Source organism: Mastacembelus armatus, chromosome 7 (genome assembly GCF_900324485.2).
Source record: "Mastacembelus armatus chromosome 7, fMasArm1.2, whole genome shotgun sequence".
Lineage (NCBI taxonomy): Eukaryota > Metazoa > Chordata > Actinopteri > Synbranchiformes > Mastacembelidae > Mastacembelus > Mastacembelus armatus.
Genome location: NC_046639.1, coordinates 22,366,460 through 22,391,896, shown reverse-complemented (window position 1 = coordinate 22,391,896; position 25,437 = coordinate 22,366,460). Strand labels below are relative to the sequence as shown.

Sequence of the window (25,437 nt, the reverse complement as noted above, 5' to 3'; positions counted from 1 at the left end):
TTCAGCTCATGTGGTACAGCTACATACTGTACATTACAGATGCAGCTCGACAGTGTTATACTATCATTTACTATACTTTGTTTATATAGTATTATATTCTTCCTTGTAAAACCAACCATCTTTTTTAAATAAGAGTGTTACTTTATTTTGAATATGACCCGGAAGTAATCGTTTTGCGCCGCGTCAAAACTCCGCGTTGTGGGCGCAGATTGATGACGTTTGAAGTTCGGCAACACAATTCGCATGTGATGTACAATTTCCTGTTTAAAGTGATTCTTCAATTGATTTTTGTTCCGCGCACATAAAGCTGCAGATGTGGAGGTAGGTTGCTTGTTGACACTGTACCACACCGCAGCTTTTGAACCCTGCTGCAGGCTGCTGTCACTGCACAGCTGTTAGACATATTTTTTTTATTGTGCGTTTCTTAACTTGCATGAAGTTTATTAATTAATTTTCAGTCATATATTGCATGTACAGCAACTCAATACTAGGTGATACACATTTCCACTTTCTTTTTCTCCATGCTTCCATACCAAAGTGACCTCCGTGGTGATGCCTCCAAGTCCGACCATGGCTCAGATCAGTGATCCAAAGATTGCTTTTGCTTACCTGCGCCCAGCCTGTGTCTTGCTCACCCAAGAGCCCTCTGTGATGAACGTAGAGGCACTGAATGCCCAGCTGAAAGACGTTAATGATGCCGCATTGCAACAGCTCCAAGAGTACATTCTCTACCCTCTTCGCTTCGTCCTTAAAGTCCCAGGACCTAAGAAGGAAAAACTGGTACAGGCTGTGGTCATGGCCATGAGCCATGTCTTGGAGAACAGTTGTGTCCAGAGCTGGGAGACCCTTCATGACCTCTTCTCAGAAGTAACCCTCTGCCTGTGCTCTCCAACCAACCCTGGGAAACCTGCAGATAAGTCAGAGGAGCTAAAATTGGCTGTGCTGAGGTGCCTGGACGCCCTGTTACATGCTGCTTATGGTGATATAGTTTTTAAACTTTTTGAACCAATCATGCTGCCCGAACTGGGAGCTGCCATATCACTGCTGCTGGCTTTAGGAGAGAAGGAGAAATCTCGGGATTTACAAGCAGCTGCCTTGAAGTGCCTGCAGGCTTTGACTATGCAGTGTGACTGCACTCAAGATCACATAGTCCCAACCTCAGAAGAGCGACGTGCTATAGGCAGCACCATGGCTTCAGCTTTACCTGGGATTGCTATGGCTGTAGTTAGGATCATTACAGGAGATCTTCGACAAGGACATGTAGTCACAGTCAAGGCCATCAAGGTATGGTATTGCTTCTCTCTCTCTTTAAGCTTTAATCTGTATTCAGTACTGTGTTCAGTTTTACTGAGATCCACACATTAGTTGGTATTTTCTAAGGCTGCATCAAAGTATTAATTTTACTATATATCAATTAATTTTTGTGAACAATTGATACTAAAGGTTCCCAGAACTTAAGATAAAACATTGTTCATTTGTGACTTAAATAATTAATTCATTATCTTAGCTGTATCATTTAATATTTGAATAATTTCTAGCAGTGGCTAATAAGTGTGTATGTCATGTATAGTCAAATTTGCAGATTGAAAAAATTGAACACAACATTAAAGTGATTATTTTTTGGTATGAATGTTATGCTGTTTGTCATCACAGATCCTCATCTGTTCTCTTTATCATGCAGATTTGGTCTGGAACTGTGGGGCTTGTCATGGAAGACAGCCAGCTCCAGGCTAGTGAGACCCGGAAGACTCCCTCATTAAATCTGGGAAAGATTGCGCAACTGCTGGTCCATCGAACACCAGACTGGGTAAAAAGCACTGCGGGGAAACTGTTTGTACTGCTGAAGAAGATCATCTCCTGTACCTCAGCCCATCAGCACTGGCGGGTTCGCATGGAGCTGGTGGAGCTGGCTGACCACTTGCTAGCCAGGTGTAGTCAATCACTGGGAGAGTGCGTGGGGCCACTACTTGAGGCACTGGTTGGAGCAGTCAATGATGAGGAGCCCAGAATCAGAGAGAGGTTTGACTTCATTGACATATTTATGAGAGGACAGAGCAAAACCCAGATTAATTGACAAAAGATGTTTATTGAAACTGCTGTTTTCTCCTCTCTTCTAGGTGTGAGGTTTCTCTCAAAGAGGTATCGCAGAGAAATCAGAGCTGTAGCAGCCGCTGCAGTGATCATACCAGTCACCACAGCAGTACTCAGACATTCACTGATGTGCTTTCAGAGAATCTCCACTCATTGGCCACCTCCCTGCCCAGACTGATGAGGACTTCTGATGACCAGAAGAAGCTGTTTGTCCTCAATGTGTTTCTGGGTTACTTAAAAGTCCTGGGACCACTTATATCTGTAGTGCTGACCTCGGCTGCACACCTGGAGAGGATTTCCAAAGCTTTGATGCAGGTAATGTCTGTTTATTTTTGCAATAAGTGAAGGGCTGTAACTAAAGGCTTGGTAGTTTTGCATTTCTTTTTATTTTTTGTAAAGCTTTTAGTCATATGTAAATGAAAATTACACATGTTGGAAAATGTACAATTCTATACTTTCAGTATGTTCACACATTGATCTCTGTGTGTGTGTGTGTCTTGTGTGACATAATTTTGTCCACAGTCCTTCAGATTTTAAACATAATTGAACTCTAGTTTCACAGCTGTATTATGTGACAGTACAGCATGTGCTGGCAGAAAGACCAGTGGCAGGATGTCCAAAGCCGACAGTAACAAGATTGAAATGTGGGGCTAATTAAAGCGAATAAGTGTCCCCTATAGTAGCTATGGCATAATAGAACTTTATCTGTAAAATTCAATATGCTACGGAGAGTAATCTGGAATTAATGGCTTATCTAATTTCGTTTCTGTGTGCAGGAAAGTATTTGCACACTTTACAATTTACTTTTGTGTAAAGTAATGCAAGGCAAAATCATTAATAAATAAGCTATTTATAGAATTTTTGTAGAATTCTATTGTAGAGCAGTCATTTTAATAATTGACAGGCCCAGTTACTAGTCTTTGTGCTGTAAAAACAATATATGTGACAGTTCTTTAATTCAGTAACTATGTGAATACACATGGTTACACTTCATTTTAAGACCCAACAAACATTTCTGTATGGCCTTACAGGTGCTGGAGCTGGATGTGATGGATGTTCGCATTGTAGAAGAGAGAAGTTACAGCTCTACCATAGAAATAAGTTCAGCCTCTCATGATTCCTTCACTGCTCACAGACAGAAGAAGCATTTTCTCTACTTTACTGATGACAAGATCTTATCTGTGCTCACGGAAATCTGTCAGTCATTAGGTATGAGGACTGAACATGAAGAAAATCAACAGTATATTACAGTTTAATATATAGTATTCATAAATAGTGAAGTTGGGTTAATGTCAGAATTTGAGGAGTGATGTGAATATTTAAAAAATCTTGCCACATTTTGTACTTATGTTTGTATTTGGCTTTTTTGACAGTTCTTCTGCCAATAAAACAATTAACTTTCCCTTTTTTTGTCTTTAGGTTACTATGGCAACATTTACCTGCTGACTGATCACTTTCTGGATCTGTATCGACAGTCTTCAGCATATAGAAAGCAGGCTGCTATGGTGTTAAACGAGCTCATCAGGGGTGCTGCAGGTATCGACGTAGCTGCAGGGGCTCAGAGTTTGGAAGGTGAAGGTCAGGGACACTATGCCACTCAGGAAGACCTTAAAGCAGCAGTGATGTCTGTCATTGAAGAGTACACCAGTCTGATCAACTGGCACTTGATCACGGCCAGTGAGGAGACAGACAGAGATCGGCAGGACCAGCAGGTGTGGTGTTGTGTTTGACTGTAGTTTGGCAACAAAACCTTAACAAACTCAGAGACTCGTGAAAGTCACTCTAGATTATTATGGTTACCTTTAGACAGAGGCAGGCTAGCCATTTCCATTCTTTATGCTAACTTCCTGCACGCTGTAGTTACATATTCAGCGCCATAGATTTCAGAGCGGTAGCAGCCTAATTGCTCCAATCTTTGTTGAGAAAACTATCCAAACCTCATTTAGTCCATGGTCTTAGATTGATTACTGTGTGCTGCTCTGAAGTGTCAAGGCTGGACTATAGAGCTGACAGGCAGAGAAAACCTCTCAGGGTGCTCAAACAACAAAGGACCCAAAACAGCATGAGCCTGTGTTAGTTTGTAGATAACCTTGCAGTTTCTTTTTTTCTGTCCATAAAGGCACAGTGCCAAATGAAAAACAATTCTATAAACAAAAATATCTTGGATGTGAAACAAACATGTATATATTGCATAGTACTGTATGTATTAACACCAGTGTTACTAGGTCATTTTGTGGGAAATGTGCAAACCACCAGTTTAACTCTGTGTGGAATTGACTGCAGCCTTCTGGTCATGTTTGACTTTTTAAACTTCAGCTTTGTTCGTCATTGTAATAGTGACCTCACTATGTCTATATTGTATTGTACTGTAGAGAGAAAACTATATGTTGTGTGACATTAACCTTTGTCTTCTCACATTTGATAGCTCCTCAGCCCACCCAGACTGTTCTCCATAACCAACAGTGAAATCAGCAGCTGTAACACGAATTCCCTCCAAGTCATTCCTTCTTCATTTGGGTCCCCATTTCTCGTTTCATCCGCCACCACAGTCCACCAGCTCAACAGCAACATCTGGCAGCTGTGTATCCAACTTGAGGGGATCGCCTGCTTTGCTCAAGCCCTGGGGCCTGACTTTCGTCCCCTGTTGATGACATCACTGTACCCTGTCCTGGAGAAAGCTGGGGAGGAGACACTACTTGTCAGCCAGGCAGCGCTGGGCTCCATGTGGGACATCAGTAAAGCCTGTGGCTATATCTCCCTCAAGGAGCTGATCAACGATAACGCCGACTACCTGCTCAATGACATCTCTGTCAACCTGCAGAGGCTCAGCCAGCATCCACAGGTACAACTGAAGAGATTCAGCTCTTGTTTGAATGCACAGATTCAGTACAGGAAAAGGAGGAAATATGAGAACGAAGGAAACACCCTGCAGTTTTTTGGCGAGTTTAAGAAAGCATGTGTACTGTACAGGAAAAGAAATTTTGTCACTTTTAGGCAGTAATGATAAGAAGTTATTAAGACATTGATATAAGTGGATTTTAAAGTTTTATTAAATTCGTTTTGAAGATATCATGAGCAGATATCGTTGTACAAATGGAAAGAGTTGAAACTAAGCTGTTTTCATCAGTTCATCTGTACACATTTTTTATTGTTAAACTAATGTAGTCATTTACTTTATAGAACGACTCAAAACTCTTAACACTTTTCATCCTCAGGTCTCATGTATCATCTTCATATTGTTTTTGTCTGACAAAAAGTCTGATCTGCAATTCAAATTTGTCAAAAATGTTTTTGCTTTTCATGTTTTGTCATTTTGTCGAGTAGTCACAAGCATTAGATGGCACTCTTGACTCAAAAACACTAGTGTAACACAAGTGAGAATGCCCCCCAAAAGAAAGTCTGCAGCTAAACAAAGCTTGGAGTGAGTGTCAGCATTTAGGCATCCTGAGAGAGGAGGATACGCCACTTCATCTCCCCCCACCCTGATGTTGGCGCAGTTGTTTAATGTTACTTAACACAGATGAATGAATCGTAATGCACTTCAGCTTGTTGTTATGCCTAGCCTACGTTGTTCATAGGCTAATTTAGACCATAATTAGAAATGTGACTTATACACCGAAGTGACTTATGTATGTTTTTTTTTTTTTTTTCTGTTCAACAAGGCTGTTTTTGCTAAAACAGACTTATATTCCAGTGCGACTTACAGCCTGGAAAATACAGTAGGCTGTACTGTCAGGCAAATGTAGGTTTGATTAACTCTACACTCTGTTTGGGTTTAGGGATGATATCACGTCAATCTAAATCAAAAGGCTTGAAGTAAAGGAAAGTTGTGCCAGTGTTGTTAAGTCTGAAACTGAATTTGGATTAAATCTACACCTCCAGGGTTTATCTTGCAGGTGAAGAGTGTATGGGTTTGCGTAAGCTGTTTGGTCTTTGAACATATTTTTCACCATATTACCGTCTTTTGGCCAGGCTCCACGGGTGTTGACAGTGATGTTGGATTACTCTGACTGCTCTCTGCTGCCCCTGTTTGGAGACATTGTTCAGGATGTTCTGATGGCTCTGGATCTCAGCTATGACCACACAGCTGCTCTTTTTTGCTCTGTGCTCCATGCACTCATGAAGGCACTGGGTGAGATTTCACAACTGAAGTCAACTTAATTTCTTACATATGGATGGGAATCAAGCTATGACTCTAAAGTATCCATACAGTAATCATTTGATTCAGTTACATTTAATCACAATAATTTACTGTTGTTTTTGCCTTATACAATCGTTTGGTAAAATTTAAACCTTTGGCGTTACATTCAGTATGATACCACCAGTCTGTAAAATCTAGAATATATGTTGTACATGTTCTTTTTATTGGTGAATTGTTTTGTCTGTAATGCCCTGTGTATTCTAAAGGTCTCACTGGTTAAACCTCTGATTTTGCACCCATAAAATATAACTTTTTATGTAACGATTGAATGTAGTCAAATTTAAAGTTCAGAAACATTCATGCAGAATGTTCAGCAAATCAGCAATTAGTCTTTTTCACAGTCATTACAGGTTTTTAATAACTTGTAGTTGAGAAGAAGTGCAGTACAAAAAACAGTTTCTCCTTTATGTCTAATTTGTGTTTGTCTTATTGTTTTTGTTTTTCCTTCAGCAAGATGGTTTCCCTCCAGTTCTAATGAGACCAAACCCAAAGAGACCTCCACTAACCAGGAAGTTCTCAACATTCGCCAGTTCCTGCTGGATTACTATAAACAGAAAGAGCTGGCAGAGGGGATTGGAATAGAGGAAGACATCACTGAAGACCTAGGTAATAAAAATAATAAATTGTAGTCCAGTTTTTACCTTGAAGAGCAGGTTTTATTAGATTCATCGATCGGGAAACAGGGTTGTGTTGATAGAAAATGCAGAACAACAAAGGGTTAAATACACTGAATTTTTTTTCTGGGGTGATCCATTACTGTGCTATCTGTCCTACTGCATGTTCACTGTGTTGTGGCAAAACAATCGTTGTAGGATGAGCAATAAAGAGAGTGCAGACTGACTGTCTTTTATGAATATATTTCTTGCAAGAAAGGAGCAAACATAGAACACAATTGATCAGAGTCTTCCCATGTTGTTTCCCAGTTGCTCAGCCCCTACTAGGCTGAGGCCGCTACTTATACAGATATGCAAAGTAAATGCAAATAATCGTTCGCTTAATCAGATAATTAAGTCTGTACTTCCCTATTGTTCTACAAAGTGATTCCTAATAAGGCTATATTCTAAAACTCTATATTCTCATTCGACAGTTAACCCTTCATCCTGGGCGTGCTCTGTTGTACTTGTCCCTTCCCCACACCTTGTGTCCTAAGGAACCTTTCTCCCAGATACTCTTCACCAACATCCTTGAGAACACTGTGTCCCTTAGTGTCAGACTATACTAGGTCAGGAAGAACATAAACATCAGACATGATTATGAAAAACACAAGTGTTAGTGAACTCTGTGAATCAACCTGTAAATGAAAACCTGTGAAACCTGAAAACCCAAACCTGGGTCAAGAATACAGTAAGAAACAATAAAAATCATAATTAGTAAGAATGATCAATCATTAAAATTCATTTTTCCATTACAACTGTCTTTTCAGAAGGCATTTCTCCAACGGAGTGTGAGAATGTTGAAGATATCGGTGGTCCTGATGTGAAAGCTGAACTTCCCTCCCACCTCAGCATCACTAAAGATGTTATGGAACGCTGCATTCACCTGCTGTCTGACCCCAGCCTCAGGATACGACTCAAGGTAGATTCTGGGGCAGGTAGACTCATTAAAGCATACAATTGCATGTCAGAGTGGGAGTGGTCTTCTCCACCATGACACGACCCAACTCTTGGGCACAGTCTGATCAGCATGACAATGATGTGAATTATATGTTATGGCCTTCTCAGTCACCTGTCTGTATAATGTGCATCTTTAACCTAAGGTACTGGATGTGCTGGAGCTGTGCGTGTGTGTACTGAGTGAAAAGGAAAATGAACTTCTGCCTATGGTCCATCGCTGCTGGCCCGCCCTCCTACAGAGACTGACAGCTGATGACCCTTTAGCAGTCCTCAGAGCCTTTAGAGTAGGTACAAGCCTGCTTTTTCATTAAATTAGTTGTTAAACTGACTGGCTGTTAAACTGTTTGGAAAAAGCAGCTTCATTTAAAAAGTACACAAAGTTTGCTATGTAACTGCTTACACTGATGTTGTATTATGTTTTTAGGATCAGGCTATTAGGTGCTAAGATAAGAAAAACCTTTATTTGTCCCACAGTGGGGAAATTCACAGTGCTGCGGGTGAACAGATGACTACATCAGTTTTGCAGTCAGTTTTGTTATATAAAATCAGTCAAGGGTTGTGGTTTAATTCACAAATACAGTAGGAACAAATGGAAATGTTCTTTTGCTTTTGTGCTTATTTTTTCTCAAAGTAGAGTTTGGATTTAACATGCCACTATAAGTTAGGTGACTTGTCTTTTCTTGTTTTTCCTAATGAATCAACAGGATTTGACATTATTTAAATTCTTATTTAGTCACTGTGCTACTATTGGAATTCTGGGTTGTGGCAATATATATGACAGCATTTGGGAAATCCCAGTTAATTTGTCTAGGAAATAATACAGTATTGTTTTTTCATATTTTTGGATACTATAACTTGCTATGTACAGTGGGTACGGAAAGTATTCAGACCCCTTTAAATTTTTCACTCTTTGTGTCATTGCAGCCATTTGCCAAAATCAAAAAAGTTAATTTTATTTCTCATTAATGTACACTCAGCACCCCATCTTGACAGAAAAAAACAGAAATGTAGAAATTTTTGCAAATTTATTAAAAAAGAAAAACTGAAATATCACATGGTCATAAGTATTCAGACCCTGTGCTCAGTATTGAGTAGAAGCACCCTTTTGAGCTAGTACAGCCATGAGTCTTCTTGGGAATGATGCAACAAGGTTTTCACACCTGGATTTGGGGATCCTCTGACATTCTTCCTTGCAGATCCTCTCCAGTTCTGTCAGGTTGGATGGTGAACGTTGGTGGACAGCCATTTTCAGGTCTCTCCAGAGATGCTCAATTGGGTTTAGGTCAGGACTCTGGCTGGGCCAGTCAAGAACGGTCACAGAGTTGTTCCAAAGCCACTCCTTTGTTATTTTAGCTGTGTGCTTAGGGTCATTGTCCTGTTGAAAGGTGAACCTTCGGCCCAGTCTGAGGTCCTGAGCACTCTGGAAGAGGTTTTCTTCCAGGATATCTCTGTACTTGGCCGCATTCATCTTTACTTCAATTGCAACCAGTCGTCCTGTCCCTGCAGCTGAAAAACACCCCCACAACATGATGCTCCCACCACCATGTTTCACTGTAGGGATTGTATTGGGCAGGTGATGAGCAGTGCCTGGTTTTCTCCACACATACCGCTTAGAATTAACGCCAAAAAGTTCAATCTTGGTCTCATCAGACCAGAGAATCTTATTTCTCATAGTCTGGGAGTCCTTCATGTGTTTTTTGGCAAACTCTATGCCAGCTTTCATGTGTCTTGCACTGAGGAGAGGCTTCCGTCGGGCCACTCTGCCATAAAGCCCCAACTGGTGGAGGGCTGCAGTGATAGTTGACTTTGTGGAACTTTCTCCCATCTCCCTACTGCATCTCTGGAGCTCAGCCACAGTGATCTTTGGGTTCTTCTTTACCTCTCTCACCAAGGCTCTTCTCCCACGATTGCTCTTAGGATTGTGCTCTTAGGAACCTTGAGTGCTGCAGAAATTCTTTTGTAACCTTGGCCAGATCTGTGCCTTGCCACAATTCTGTCTCTGAGCTCCTTAGGCAGTTCCTTCGACCTCATGATTCTCATTTGCTCTGACATGCACTGTGAGCTGTAAGGTCTTATATAGACAGGTGTGTGCCTTTCCTAATCAAGTCCAATCAGTTTAATTAAACACAGCTGGACTCCAATGAAGGAGCAGAACCATCTCAAGGAGGATCAGAAGACATGGACAGCATGTGAGTTAAATATGAGTGTCACTGCAAAGGGTCTGAATACTTATGACCATGTGATATTTCAGTTTTTCTTTTTTAATAAATTTGCAAAAATTTCTACATTTCTGTTTTTTTCTGTCAAGATGGGGTGCTGAGTGTACATTAATGAGAAATAAAATGAACTTTTTTGATTTTGGCAAATGGCTGCAATGACACAAAGAGTGAAAAATTTAAAGGGGTCTGAATACTTTCCGTACCCACTGTACATACATTACATTCTGAGTCTATCTACCAGGTGCTGTGTACACTGGGTGAAAAATGTTGTGACTTCTTGAGGAGAAGGATTTCTAAAGAGGTTCTTCCCAAGCTGAGCTCTTCACTGGCTCGACAGGCTCCAATTAGTGCCAAGGCTGGACCCGTCTACTCACACACCCTTGCCTATAAACTGCAGCTGGCTGTAATGAACGGGCTGGGCTCTTTGTGTCAGAGGCTTGACCTGGGTAAGTTTAATTTAATACACACATTTGCAGACATATTCGGTGGCAAGATGAAATAAATACATATTACATATTGAATACAAACATTCATAGTGTATGTTGGAAAAAACTATATGAACCCCTAGGAATATGCTACTTAACCAAGCCTCACAAAAAGATCTCAGATCAGTTACTGTTCCATCAAGAAATATACATTTACATGAAGCTAGAAAGATTTTTCAGAGTTTAGATGGTCTTTTTTTTTTTTTTTTTGAACGTGGTATTCCTTTAAAATGTACTAATAGTTTTGTTATATATTGAAATATGTGGAGGTTAAAACCAGCATCCTGCTAATAGGGCAATAGGGCAGCCTCACACACACACACACACACGCACACACACACACACACACACACACACACACACACACACACACAGACAGACAGACAGACAGACAGTACAACAAGATTAAGAAGTTTAGGTTAGAGATGCTTCAGACTGCCTTTAGAGAACACAATGACCTTTTTTACCACCAGAGGGCAGTGTTGTATAAGAGTGAAAGCCGTGCAGGGGTACCACAGCAAGACTTAATGTATCTCAATTAACCTGTTAAGTGTTATTGTGAAGACATGATACAGGGATGCAGCTTGAAACGTTTATCAAAACTAAAGATTCAGTGTATCTGTTGGTGGGTACATTTACATGGAATTTATTTTTCATGTGCATCAATATCTTGTATTTTTTAAAATAAGTATTGGTTTTATCTTTCTCTGTATCCCATCACAACCTTTGCATTACAGTGAGCAACAGTTGAGCAAATGGCACATATTTGCTGTGTAAACATATTTAATGGAATTTCATGACTAGGTACTGTAAGGCAAGGCAAATTTCTTTGCATAGCACATTTTCTTACACAAAGGCAATTTAGTGTACCTTATATAATGCAATAAACTAAGAGAAACAAAAATAGTCAATAAAATAGCTTGAATAACAGGTAAAACATAAAAAAAATACCTTTAGGCTGTGGACGTACTTGAGTTCAATGTATTTAGCTATCTGAACCTCAGGTATGATACTGTATTCCACAGTTGCACACAGTTGCTGAAAGAAACTGTTCTCCCTTAAGTTCCATCTGACCAGAGCAAAGCAGGAGACACTGTTAGATCTACACACCGATCAGCAAGATACTAGAGGTATACAGGGCATTTAATCAATTAGTTTAGAAATATAACCTTTTAGAGCTGTGTATTATGTGCTCAGTGTACCTTTTTAACATACATGAACATGTTCATCCAGAACAGTCTGTGTGCTCAGCGGCCGTATGTTACCAGTGATGTGATTATGAGCTGTTTGTCTAATTTTTCATCAGTCATCGTGTTCGTCAAGCAGTGATATGCCTGTCACAACCTTACTGTGTTCAGACTGATGCAATTTCACAACAGCTAAGTTCTTAAGGGCAAACAAAGCACTTAATAGTTGAAATAAGAACAAGAGCATCTCTTGCAGTGTGGGCCCACGTGCTCTTCTCTTTCAATTAACATATTTGTGCATGTTTTATTGGATATGTGTGTGTATGTGTGTGTGTGTGTGTGTATATATATATATATATATATATATATTTATTTTTTGCAGAATGTCATGAAAATAACATGCTCATCAACTACAGCAGGGAATGGTGGCTGCAATCAGTGATAGAAATTACACAGAAATTTGCTTTTTCATTCAGTAAGTGGTAATTATCATCACTTTGAGTTGCCAAGGACAGAGGGTATACAAAAAGTGGTTGGTCAGGATGTACCAGCAGTAAATCCTGTACACAGAGTTTGAACACATTCATAGGGCTCATTTTTCTTTTAAAAAAGAAAAGAAATCTGGGTAGAAATCAGATTTAATGATGGCATGGTTGTTTAGTTTCTGTGTACCACCACAAATTCCTGGGATTTTCTTTAAGCAGTGGTTTCCTCAGTCTGGTCCTGTCGATGGTGAGATGTGGAACTTGGAGATAGCATGAACCTACAATCTCCTGCTGAAGATCATTGCTGACAGATGAAAAGTTAGCAGCTGGTGACACCATGTGTCACAGAGAAACTAGGCCTGTCGGCAGCACTCGCCAGGCCAGCAGTAGAATTAGCAGTGACAAGGACAATGGGAACAGGAAATTTCCAAACTTACAAGGATGGGAGGAAAAGAGTCCCATTACACAAATAGGAGCATAGCATATAGGAGATTTTTAAAGGCACTGTGCCTAATTATTTTCAGCAGTTAGAGCAACGGTGCCCAACCCTGGTCCTTGAGGGCCACTGTCCTGCTTGTTTTTCAATTGTCCCCTCCCTACCTACTGCTGGGTAGGACAGTGGCCCTCGAGGAGCAGGATTGGGCACCCCTGAATTAGTGTCTAGTGAGAATCAAACACGTTAAACTCTTTATCTTTCCCACCCCATTGTGATTTGTAGCTACTACTTAAACTCCAGATGCTTGGTTGTGACACACAAAAGGCTGCCTCCAGTCCAAAGCTAGCCGTAGCTGACTAGCGGCTCTCCGACAGCATAATGTTGAGTGATGAAGTTGAGAGTTTAGCGATTCATGACACACAGTTTTGTTGTTTGTGGAGTATGCATGTACACAGTCAGCCATAACATTGTCACCAACTGCCTAATACTGTGTACACAGGAGTCAATACAGCAGTTTGGTTGGCCCTCCTCTCACTCTGCAGCTCAGTGTGCATCTGTTTGCTTCTATAGTTATATTGTCAGGAAGGGCACTGTCTATCTATCAGTGAAAAACATATGTAAAAGATGAAAACTGGTTTTATTGGCAAGTTAGAGATAATTTTTTTAGACACATTCAGCAGCTTCCCCACTATAGTTGTAATATCACCACTATAGCTTTTCAGTGTTTCTCTACAGTACAGTATTTCTTACTTTGAATCATTTTAACAAGGATTCAAACTAAATGGAAATCAAATCAAATTTAAACTTTTGATCTATGTTGTCATCAGTCTTGGGTGCCCATGATCCTGTTGCTGGTTGACAAGATGCACCTACTATAACACCTAAAACAGAACTCAGTTGATGAGCTGTGTGATGTTTTAAGTCCAATCTGGATCTGTTGCAAAGTTCTTTTATAGTTTGGTCTGTGCTCATATTGCTCTCTACAAGTCTTTGGTGTAGTGATGATTGGTTTCTCAGACATTTTTGTAAGAGTTGTGCAGTTTCTCTGTACATTGGTATGTAGCTGACAACATATATATTTTTATGTTTTTGATTGAAGGAGGTTCTGACATGTAATCATGGAAATAACTTGGTTCCAGATAAGGCACGGTGTACAGGGATTTATCTTTTCTGGATGAACATGAAGTAAAACATTAGTTATAATGGACAAGCTTAGAATATCAACACACATTGATAAATATTCTTCATAGAAAAGCCAATTTAACAGCTCTGACTTTTAACCTTATGCATTGCATTTCTTATAGTACTACTTCTTTTTCTTCTACACTTTATTAAAAAATGTAATGAAAGCTAAGTTGCACATAATAAAGGAGTGAAAATACATTTTGTGCACCAGACGATATTTAAAGGTTAGGTTCGTGCCAGCACTCATATCAGTTTGGTACAGATACAGTCGTATCTCAGTTTAATTATCTAATTTGAATTATTCATTTAATGCACCCAATTGCTCAAATAAAATAGCTCAGTTCACCTTTCTTAAAGCTAGAGCAGTCTTTAAAACATATAGAACCACTCAGTGTTATTAGATTAGTTAAGTGTACTTACTGTAGGTGATAATACCAAAATGAACAGCAGACATTTTACCTTGTTATAGCAGGATAGGCACAGGCATAACTTTGTGTGTTCATTAAGACTAATGATAATATAAGTTTTCTTCTATGAGGTTGAGTTTTCATTGATTATTTAATTATATTTTTGTTTTTGGTTTATTATGCAACAGAAATCATCATTTGAGTTCAGTGAAGCAGTGAATGTATTTTGTTAAAGAGTAATCACCTCTTACTTTTCTACTTTTGGCCATAATTTATATAATTTATGAGAATGTTCTAGAAACAGTGTGCCAGGTTTGGGTTGGGATCCTGCTTGACCTTACGGTCACAGATAAGGGTTCAAAAGGAAAACCTTAAAGGGCCATTGAGGGATTTCCTTCTTCACCTGATTTATTGTCGATTGCCAATTCCAGCGTGACTTTAAATAGTAGAGAAGAAGCCTCCACTTATTGCATTACCACTGATGACTGCAAAAGGGCAACTGCAAATTACAAAGTAAAAAATTCCTTTCTGTCACATTAAAGGAAATAGTCAAGTTCACACTTTTAAGATACTTGTAGTTGATTTTTTTTTTTTTCTTACTGGCACTTGATGCTGTTCTCCTTTTATATCAGAAGGGGAGAAATTTGGAGTCAGAGATGGAGAGGATGTGAAACAGCAGGAGAGAATCAGTCAGTGGCTGCAGTCTTACTCATGTGAATACTGATTTTGGCTACAGCTTACCTCTGGGATGCCTGCAGCAAGCCAATTACCAAGCCTCAGTCACAGAGAAAGCCAGAAACATGGATTGACTGAAGAAAATAATACATTTCAGTGGCATTTCTAGATTCAGCTCCAATTCTTCCCTGTTATTCTTTTGCCCCCAAATGTAACAGGCCCTGTATCCTTCAGTGTTTCTCACTTCTCTGCTCTCCTTCAAGCACCTTGATTCCACAGAAGACTACAGGCTATGAGTGTAGCACCAGAAAAAAAATGGATAAAAGCGGTTGCTAAATAATCCCATTCAAGTCTGAAATATACACTGCTGCTTTTATTCTTGACACAGCGAGCAGGCCTGGTTCAAGCTGAGTGTGGGTTGAATTGGCAAATAGAGTAAGCAGAGAGGGGGAGACATGTTTTGAAATGAGCCTTGAAAGGCAGCCCAGTTTGCAGCTTAGGGAATCGCTAAATATCTATTGGGAAGGAAGGAGAGAGAGCAAGGGAAGAAGAGGAAAAGCAGATGAAAGAGAGGAAAGATGTCAAGTGGATGGAGGGAGCAGGACCTAGCAAGGTTATGAAAGTTACACACAGCAAAGTGGAGAAAAGAGAACAAAGGTCAGTGTACATAAAATTACAGAATGAAGAAAAGAGATAAAGAGAATGGTATGGAAGAATAGAAGCAAAAGAGGAAGCCCTTTTCACACTTACCTACTCTTGAAAAGGAAGGGTAAGAGTGGATATGTGAAATCCAGAGATATAGAAACTGCCTGCTGTGAAATTTTTCCTCTGCCATCTCAGCAATTTCTCTCTGCTAATTAGGAGTTGGAGAAGGTAAAGTCCCAGCATGATCTGTTTATTTTTTTCCCGTCTTTCATCTTCATCTCTCACCTCTTTTATCCCTCTACCGTCCCAGTTTCAAATCTGCAATCTTTGAAAGTTTCCCAAAATACTGGAAACTCTACTGAGAGTTTGATCAGTTGAATGTGACGAGTGACATTATACATGTATTACATCGCTTAAAGAAAGAAGCATTGATCATTCTGCTCTTGGTGCATCTTATCAATAATCACATGACTAAACCTTTTCCCCTGTGTAGTTTTACATATTCTGTAGGAATCTTTTGTTTCTGCTAGGGCAAGTATGCACAGTATATATTTTGCAGTTTTTTAGACAATACAGTATGGCTGAACTGTGACAAGTTCTCTGCTTTTTCAGGTGAGGCTGATCTGGATGCTGTGTGCGAAGCCTGCCTGCCCTACCTGAGCTGCAGGCAACCCATTAGACTGCAAGATGCCTGCTTAAGGTAAACCTAACATGTTTGCTTACGCATCAGAGAGTCAGCAACAATCAGTGCTTATGTACACACAATTATATAATAGTACACTTTACTAAAATGCATCTGGATTTTTACTGTAAGAATATGTTTGCAGTCTAACACATATCATATGCCACAAATTAGGCAAGTATTCTTTGTCCAGGTAGCTGTGTGAATGTGTCCAGATGACAAACCTTCACACAACTACCATGAAAGGTTTAACTCCACTGCAGCTAAGCAAGTAAACGCAGAAGCACAACTACTGAATTTAGTGTCAAAAACACTGTAATATTGGGAGAGGGCTGCAGATAATGTGATTAAATACCACATCTGTATTTACTAACATTATTTCTCTATGCACAGATGTTTTTTTTCTATATATCTGCCACCACTGCTAATTATTTAATCAGACTTCTAGATCCCCATCTTAGCTTGTATATTTTCATCTTGTTATGTAGTTAGTAGATACGTATTTTTAATGAAGACTGCATGTATATTGCTCTTCAGTGTCTTCAGACACTTAATCCAGGTGGATCCAGACACCTATTGGTTCACTCTGAATGAGTTGCACTGCCCATCCTCTTACATCCCGCCCCACCATGACCTCCACCCTCTACAGCTGAACGGGATGGGCAGACTGAGAGACGAGTATTCAGATAACGTGCTGAAACTGCTGAGGGAGGAGTTTGGCTCAGTTGTTGCAACAGCCAGCCAGCCAGTCAGCAAATGAGCAGGTGATTGATCTGATTGACTCATCTCGCCAAATCGACAGGTGATTACCATTTTCTTGGGACAGACTAAAATGTGTTTATATGAGTGACAATTGAAAATTGCCTTGCATGAGTTTCTGTACAGTTGCTTGTGTAAAAGCACCATGTAGCTTTTTAGAGCTTTGCCACGTTTTGTTAAATGACAAAAAGAGTTTTATAAGAAACGTTAAAATATGGTAAAACAATGTATTTTCTGTACAGAAACTGAGGTGTTGTAGTAGCAGAAAATGTAAAAAGATATCCAGTCTTATCAGACATTTTTTTAAAGGTTAATGCCTGTTTAATTAAACAGTGCCAAATTAATAAAACCCATAAAATCCTTGTTAATAAGAAGCTGTACATGAAATAATTACCGTGTAGGTACTCCAGAGGAAGTGCAGCGGACAGATGTGACTCCTTTATCAAACAATTACCGATAAATACAGGCCTATATATCCTTTTAGAATGAGTATTTCTAAGAAGTATCCCCTCTGTTTGGTGCTTAGTAAAAGAATACCATACTAACCTTTGTTGTGAAGACTGGGGAAACTATACCATATCGTAATTTAGAAAATACCTAGGAAAAATCCCTTGGGGAAAAAAAAAAAAAAAAAAATCCCCCCCTTTAGCTACTGTTGCAGATCGCTACACTAAGCTTTGAGCTATTCTGCCACCACATGAACCGTTGGCAGAAGGTGCACAAAGTAGTTTAACTACAGAGAAATCAGGCCCCTTGTGACAGGGATACTGGCCAATCTATCATTGTACCTGTTATCACTCAGTGCCCTACAGGGCTGAAGCAATGTTTCAGTGAAGGACACAGGAAGCCTGCTCCATTATCTCATCACCTCACTGATGGGAGAGCCCTGTGCTTTCCCACCTCATTGCCCCATAATAAATGTATGAGCCTTCTAGTGTGGGAAAACAAGATCATTCCCATGTTTTGTATTTAGCTGGCCTGGCCTAATGCTAGCGAGCTCAGCACAGCGCCTCTTTATCTCGTCCTGTGCTGTTGCTATTTATCCTGCTGCCAGTACTGACAATAGCACCATTAGTCATCAGCAGTAATGGGGAGGGGGTGCTTTGGCAGCACCTCTTACACACAGGCAACTGCCTAATATCGTTTCTCCTTAATATACATGGACAGACACACAGAGTAGGAGCCAAACACTAAACCACATCTGATGTAGACCTGAACACACACACACACACACACACACACACACACACACACACACACACCCCAGTAACTCCTTTAGATATAAATGTGTAGTGACTGTTCAGGACATTTTAAACAAATCCAAGTTGGGTCATTCACCTTTTCTCATTTTAAATCAATGAGAAAATAACCAAAGCTTCACTGTTGTTTCATATACAATTTATTTCATCTGATCATCTGATAAAGGCATACACTTAGTGTGAGACCAAACATTCTAGAAGAAATGTACATTTTCCCTCTTTTTTTTTTTTTTTTTTTGAAACAGTAATCTCTCCTTTACAAAACATCAAATCAAAGGTACTGGCTTGAAGAAAAAAAAAACACGGTCCCACTGATCACTCTTTCCAGTCCACAGGGACTCCCCTACACCAGGAGCATTGTTTTTCCTCAGATGGATAACACAGCACAGACGTAAAGCCCCTCATGGCCTTGAGACATAGACTATATTTTCAGACGGTATGAACAGCCAGTTTCATTGTTTCACTAACATTTTCCTCTTCTTGCCCTCACTGCTCAAGGCTCTAATCCAGGATGTTAGCTTTGTCCCATTTGAGTGAAGGATCTGTCCCGAATGCCTCATCCTGTGAGCTCCCCATCACCTTTACAGACACGGCGTGCGCTTCACACAAGCATCAAAGCAAAGAGATTATCATCAAGTTACAAAAAGATGGTCGCTCGAACTTTTAAGTCCCAAACACCACAAAATAATTCCTGTGTTCAGGCTTGTTAAAATACAGTAACCCATTTTTTGTGGCCCTGCAAATCCAGTACAGTAGTTTAAGAAACATTGCTTTAAGTACTAAGATACATTAGGGAAACCCCTTTCTGAGCAGCTGTATAGAGAATGCGTCATTCATCTGTCTGCACAGCACTTTTGGAAAGCAGTAAAGCAACAGAAAACTGCATTGAAAGAAAAATATATTTGACAGGACATCTAAAGTAGAAAAAAAAGACAAAAACAAAAGGGACTTTTGAACTAATAAATGAAAAAAATATCTCTAACAGACTGTGAATAGTTGGTTGAAAAAGTTTAAGAAAATTACTGAACATGCACTCAGTTTATTTCATAATATACAGTCATATATACAGTGTGAATTAGAGGCTTGAAGTGGAGAGGATTGAGGCTTTTTATAAATGATGGATGAGCACTGGGCCAGAGCATTGGAATGAGGGAACTAAGCTGGGATAGGGATATAGCACTGCTCGTCCCAAAAAGCAACTTGCACCAAGATCACTTTTTTTTTTTTTTTTTTTCTGTTGATTTATAGTCAATGGGTACAGCAATCAGATTTTAATTTGGTGGCACTGATTCAATCTTTTCATGGCTTTTCAAACAGTTGGGGTCCACATGGGACAATTTGATAGATTTCTCTCAGCCTGAACAGCCATGGATGGATTGAATCTGCAGCTTAAGAGGTGAACAAAAATATGATTTTTGTTCTGTTACACTGTAAATTCATAAACTCCAAACTGCTGTTGGGGAATATTCCACGCAGAAGGTGCTAACATGATGTGTTTTGTTTGAGCTGTGCACAAATTGGTCATGTAAAATCTCTCTTTCTCACTCTGCTCCTGTATTAATGCAACTCAAATGAATTTAGGCATATTTGTCCTGGCTGAGCACTGCTGCTCTGGTACCTTGATGAGTTTGTTGAAGAAAGAATGTTTCTTTCTTCCTGCAAGTGAACACAAAATAATGCAGAATTTCATGCCTTTACAGATTTCCCATTATATTTGTGTCCATTATACGAATTCACAAAAAGATGTAATGATGCTAGTGCTCTAAGGTAAACAGCTAAAATTCGGAGTAGAAGAAAAAATTACTGATGGTTGAGTTTTATTCAGTGTATCCACTGAATACTCCCCATGTTTACTGGAAACAGACCCAGTTACAAAAGGTATAATATGCTATTTTTAGAGGGTCTATCAAATGACAGAGTAAGGCAGTCGAAGAATTATGAGTGTGAGAGCAGGACAGTGTAATTTACAGTATTTAAAGTGGAGGAGTGGAACAGAGCGTGGTTGTTTTAATAGTAAGAGTCTTTTTTTTTTTTCTTTTTTTTCCCTCAGTGCTGAGACCAGGAAAAGTGGAGCTGTCTGGATCTATGTCAGGCCCCACCCTCTTTGCTGAATGTTGTGAAGCTAGGATTTACAGAGTGAGTCCAACTCAGAACTATGCACAGCAAGAAAAAGCTACATCCCCTGCACAGTTTGCATCACTGTACTTGGAATAAGCCATAGGGATACTAGATTTGTACACAGCCTGGACCGTGTGGGGTGTGGGGGGTGAGGTGGGAGTAGCTTTTGATGGTGTGACACATCATGTTATGCAATTCTAATGTAATCACTCACATGTAATAAGCCAACATCTAGAGTGCACAGCTTGGTTCATTGGTGCAGTCATTGTGGCTGTGGTTACTGTCCACATCCCTCTTCCTCAGCTCTCTGCCTGCATTGTGCTGCTGAGTGTTGCTGCTGTGACTGTGGCCCTGGTGAGCTGGCAACGAAGGCTGCTTGCTGTGCTCCTGGTGATGGCCGTGATTCTGGTGATGGCTGTGCGCGTGCTCTTTGGTGCCACCGTTAGACTCTGTGATGTCCACATCAACGAATCCCGCTCCTCTCTTAGTATCGTCCAGGGCCTCAAAATTGTCATGATTACTGTTGACGACATTGCTCTCTGGCACCACCTGTAGGTAGGCTCTGACACGGTGATGGCGGGCACCTGCGTGGTCACTGAAATCGATGACACGGCATTCGTAGGTGCCCTCATCAGATGACTTGACTCGGGAGAGGCGGAGTTTATGAGAGATGTTACTTCCTACAACCTTCACAACCTGGCAAGAGAAGAAATCATGGTGAGACTGTAAAAGAAATCGTACTCTCACTACAAACCTATGTAACTTTACGTGAACAGCAGCCAGAATTATATGTGGTAGCACATGTACATAAGTGTTATACAGTTAACTGAAATGATGCAGTTACACAGCATCATCATAAGGTAGTGGTCATAACACACCTAAAAAAAAAGCTTTATTGGCAAAGCTTGTAAGTGCACTGAGTTGAGCATTTAAGTCATTAATTCACACCCCCAAATGTCAAGTCAATCAGTTTAACATTTAAATGTTCTATTGTAATGTTGTATATTGGAAGGAACATTATTAATGATATCTTCAGGCTTGCTTTGTTCTTTGCCATCTGTCTTTCTTTCTCCATTATGTTTTCTTCACTATGTCCCATATTTTTGTTTCTTGCCATCTATCTACCAGGCTGTCCCTCATATTCTTTGCCCTTTACTGTATATGCACCTGAAGATGAGCTCAAAATGAACTACCTGCAGTATGCACAAACAAGAAAAGAGCAGCTTTTTACACTGTAACACACACAAATGCTTATTGATACCATCTTATGGATGCCTGATCGAGTTGTGTGGCAATAAAACTGGCTGAGTGATAAGTAGGAGCAGAAAATACATTCGCTCGCTCATGCATCTCCTTAGCTGCAACATTCCCACTTGTACTGATTACAGACACGTTCTGTTTTGTCCTTTTGCTGACTGTGAAAGTTTTTTGTTTGCTTTATTGAAAATAATTAATTTTGCAATTGCCAACTTGAAAATGTATTTTGCAGCTGGAAATTTAATATTCCAAGTGGCAGGTTTGATCCTCAGTAAAGGTTAAATTTTGGCCGTTAAAATTTAAATAAAAGTTAAATAAATCAAATTTCATTTCACCATTTTTTTCATCTCTTTATTTCAATGTATTAGTGCAACCGTGTCCCTAGACCATAGTGTTTACACTAACATACATACATACATAACATTATTTAACATGTTCTTTTGGTGTCAAAGTTGTAAATGAAATGCAGTCTGTCAGTTTAGGCGGATCCCCACCTGCGCCAGGTGTTACCCGCCTTAACTCTGCTTCAGTAGAAATATCAGTTTAGTAACATTAAGACATTAGCAAGTAAATGAATCAGCCAACTAATTGTACCTGTGTCTATTGCTTTAAATCAGGGATCACCAACCCTGGTCCTTCAAGGCCACTGTCCTGCTTGTTTTCCAGATATCCCTGCCCTACCCACTGATGATTACCTGGACCACCTGTGTTCAGCCAGAAACTGGAAGGGTGGGGATAGTTGGAAAATTAGCAGAACAGTAGCCCTTGAGGACCAGGGTTGGTGACCCCTGCTGTAAATAAGACAAAACATAAGTGAAAAGTGACAGCTACAGTATGCTACTGCAAAGGGTGTCATCACATGTAAACATCCAGGGTTGGGTTAAGGTGGTAAACCCCAGCTTCAGCACTGGGGCCTGGGATCACTGGGCAAAGGAGAATGCACAAGGCCCTAAAAGTAGGGGCTGTCAGTTTGCTTTGGCTTGGGATGAATCTTTTGACCTTAAGTATGGGGCAGTTGGTTGAATGTGTGTGTGTGATATAGTGCAGAGGAAGGAGAGCTGACTCTGACCTGGGTGGCCGGGGTTCAAATCCCAGCTCCAGCAATGGTCTGCCAGCCTGAGATCGCTGGGCAGAGGACGATGCATAAGTAGGGACTGTCATTTGGTTTTGGCTTGGGATGAATGTTTTGACCTTAAGTATGTGGCAGTTCACTGAATGTATGTGTGTGATATAGTACAGAGGAAAGAGAGATGACTGCAACCTGGGTGGCCTGGGTTCAAATCCCAGGTTGAAAAGTAGTCTGCTGACCTGAGATCGCTGGGCAGAGAAAGATGCATAAGTAGGGGCTGTCATTTGACTTTGGCTTGGTGGCGATGTTTTAACCTTAAGTATGTGGCAGTTGACTAAACATACATGTGTGATATAGAACAGAGGGAGAGAGAGCTGACTGCGACCGGGGTGACCGGGGTTCAAATCCCAGCTCCAGCAATGGTCTGCTGGCCTGAGATCATTGGGCAGAGGAGGATGCATAAGTAGGGACTATCATTTGGCTTTGCCTTGGGAGGAATGTTTTAACCTTAAGTACGTGGCAGTGCACCGAATGTGTGTGTGTGATATAGTGCAGCGGGAGAAGCGCCGACTGCAACCTGGGAGACCTGGGTTCAAATCCCAAGTCCAGCAATGTCCTGGGGACTGGGATCACTGGGAAGAGGAAGATGCACAAGGGCATAAAATTAATTATATATATAAAAATATATATATAGGGCCCCCTGAGAACCTTTAAGTGCTAAAATTGTAAGTGCAAGAGGGGCATGCAAAACATAAAAAATACCAAAGTAATTTAACAATATCAACAGTCATAAAAAATAAAAGTGTAATGAAATCAATTTTGGTTGTCAGGGTGACCCCTGTGATTAAATTAGACAAAATTAGTTAAACTATAAATTTAAGAGCTTTTTTTTTTTTTTTAAAAAGGAGGCCAATCCAATAAAATAATCCCAATAAAAAAGTGATTGCAAGGGTGGCCTTCACTAGTCTGAGTGCGATTTTTTTTGGTAGGGTTAAATTGAGATTAGTGTTGTGGTGGGGGTTGGAATTGGGATTAAAGCTGAAGAATTTGGTTATAATTAGGGTTAAGGGGTGAAGGTTAAGTGCTAGGTTAGGGTTAGATGGTCTGGGTTAGGATTTAAGAGGTAGGGGTAGAGTTACGGGGCAAAAACTAATTTCATTACCCCTAAAAGAACTTGGTTGTTGTTCTATTGTTGTATCTACTACAAGAATGCAAAGGGCATAAGCTGGAGTGCCCTAACAGCTGAGTGATTCAAGCTGTTTCCTACCTACGTCTCTGCGACCAATTGCCTAATTAAGGTGAAAAGGAAAGAATCACTGCAGCCACCTTGGGATTGATGAAACTGGATGTTTAAATGTGATGACACCAGGTGCTTATTCTTCATTCACAACACTAGTAGCATAAGTGTCACTGTTATGGTGGGTATTGTTTATGGTGATAGACACTTAGTGTTAGTTGGCTAATTCATTAATAACCTGGTATTTCTACTGAGGCAGAATTAGGGCGGGTCATACCTGAATCAGGTGGGGATCTGCCTTGATGGAAGGATAGACAGGCTGCATTTTCTCCACCAGAAGAGCATGGTGACAAGTTAATGTAAATGCAGTGGACTTGGGATGCTGTTTCACTGGTACACCTGAATGAAGAGAGAAAAACATGACAGTATGAAATGGAAAATTAAATGCACGTTCAATAAAGACTTCCATACCTTGCAGTCAAACAAAAGACACCTCTGCATGTGTACAATTTTACAATGTTTACTTGTTTACCTATAAAAGGTTGAATGTCTATAAGGGAAAAGTGTTGAGTGTATATGTTGATAGAATGTGTGCATTAAGTGAGAAAGACTACAGTATGAGAGCTGCAGCATCCACAGCTGCGCCTCCTGCCAGCTAATCTCTCCCACTCACACACACTCAGACAAAGCTGCCATGTAACAAATTCTATTTGTATCCTTGAAAATATGAAGAAATTACAGTATATGAGTAAGAAGGTAAAAACATTTCAAGTACAGTGCAGCACCATTGAGATGACGAGAGTCGAACATGAGATGTGACGCACAAAGATATAAATATAACTTCATTTATCATCCACCATCCTCGCTGTGACGCTGGTATATGTTGGATTGTGCACGTATGTGTGTGCTGGAGACTGTCCCTGCATTATGTGTGTGTGAGAATGGATGTAAGTTCCTAAAGCTGTTTTGTAACACTGTTTATCAGTTGTATGTATAAGTATCTACCATATTTTTGTTTGACTGTGTATGTGGGCCAACATTATTATATACAGAAAGCTCATTATGATTTTCCAGTTGTACAGCCTGCAGTGTTCGGCTCCACCCACAGATACAGTCACCCAAACCACAGCTGGTGCTTTTATTACAGTAAACCATCTGCAGCGAGCCTGCAGGGAGAAAGCAGACTATTCATGTTTTGTATTTATTTCTGCACACACAAAAAATTATGTAAATGTATTTGCACATGTGATATTTCTGATATGAAATGTGATATTTCTGTGACATAAAGCTTGTTGCTCAACATTTTAAAGCCTAAGTTTTCTGTCCCCTCTGCTGTTTATTACTGAGGTTGGGTGCTACCCTCAAAGATGCACGGGCATTTATGAGAATCTGAAGATGATGCACTGCAGGCCATGCCCTCTTGAAGA

At 40.1% G+C, this 25,437-nt stretch overlaps 2 protein-coding genes across 6 annotated transcripts in view; one reads left to right on the top strand and one right to left on the bottom strand.

Annotated features, from left to right (window-relative positions):
• Positions 1–203: 203 nt before the first annotated feature.
• On the top strand, positions 204–25,312 carry tti1 (TELO2 interacting protein 1). 5 transcript variants are annotated; one of them, XR_003297262.1, is made up of 16 exons: positions 204–321; positions 539–1,284; positions 1,682–2,019; positions 2,118–2,406; positions 3,123–3,300; positions 3,511–3,803; positions 4,517–4,933; positions 6,064–6,223; positions 6,743–6,898; positions 7,716–7,867; positions 8,049–8,189; positions 10,366–10,570; positions 16,242–16,329; positions 16,849–17,113; positions 20,380–20,465; positions 21,003–25,312. XR_003297262.1 is itself a non-coding variant. In XM_026332702.2 (15 exons), exons 2-14 carry the CDS (start codon positions 553–555, stop codon positions 17,069–17,071), a joined length of 3,372 nt encoding a protein of 1,123 aa, XP_026188487.1. In that variant the 5' UTR covers positions 204–321; positions 539–552; the 3' UTR covers positions 17,072–17,075; positions 20,380–25,312. The 5 variants fall into 5 exon arrangements, 4 of the variants coding, with proteins under 4 accessions (XP_026188487.1, XP_026188488.1, XP_026188486.1 ...); XM_026332702.2 differs by having other exon boundaries at positions 16,849–17,075; positions 20,380–25,312; XM_026332703.1 differs by lacking the exon at positions 20,380–20,465.
• Positions 20,648–25,437, bottom strand: part of vstm2la (V-set and transmembrane domain containing 2 like a) — a 31,263-nt gene continuing 26,473 nt past the window's right edge. The window contains exon 4 of the mRNA XM_026332705.2: positions 20,648–21,143. Coding sequence (XP_026188490.1) covers positions 20,679–21,143 — 465 coding nt within the window. The 3' untranslated portion in view covers positions 20,648–20,678. The remainder of the gene's footprint in view (positions 21,144–25,437) is intronic.

Excerpts from the sequence above, each read along its gene's own strand:
- tti1 (XM_026332702.2), top strand. The coding sequence starts at position 553 with ATGCCTCCAAGTCCGACCATGGCTCAGATCAGTGATCCAAAGATTGCT. Across the intron at positions 3,301-3,510 it reads GGAAATCTGTCAGTCATTAG|GTTACTATGGCAACATTTAC; the intron begins GTATGAGGACTG and ends TTTTGTCTTTAG. Across the intron at positions 7,868-8,048 it reads GCCTCAGGATACGACTCAAG|GTACTGGATGTGCTGGAGCT; the intron begins GTAGATTCTGGG and ends CTTTAACCTAAG.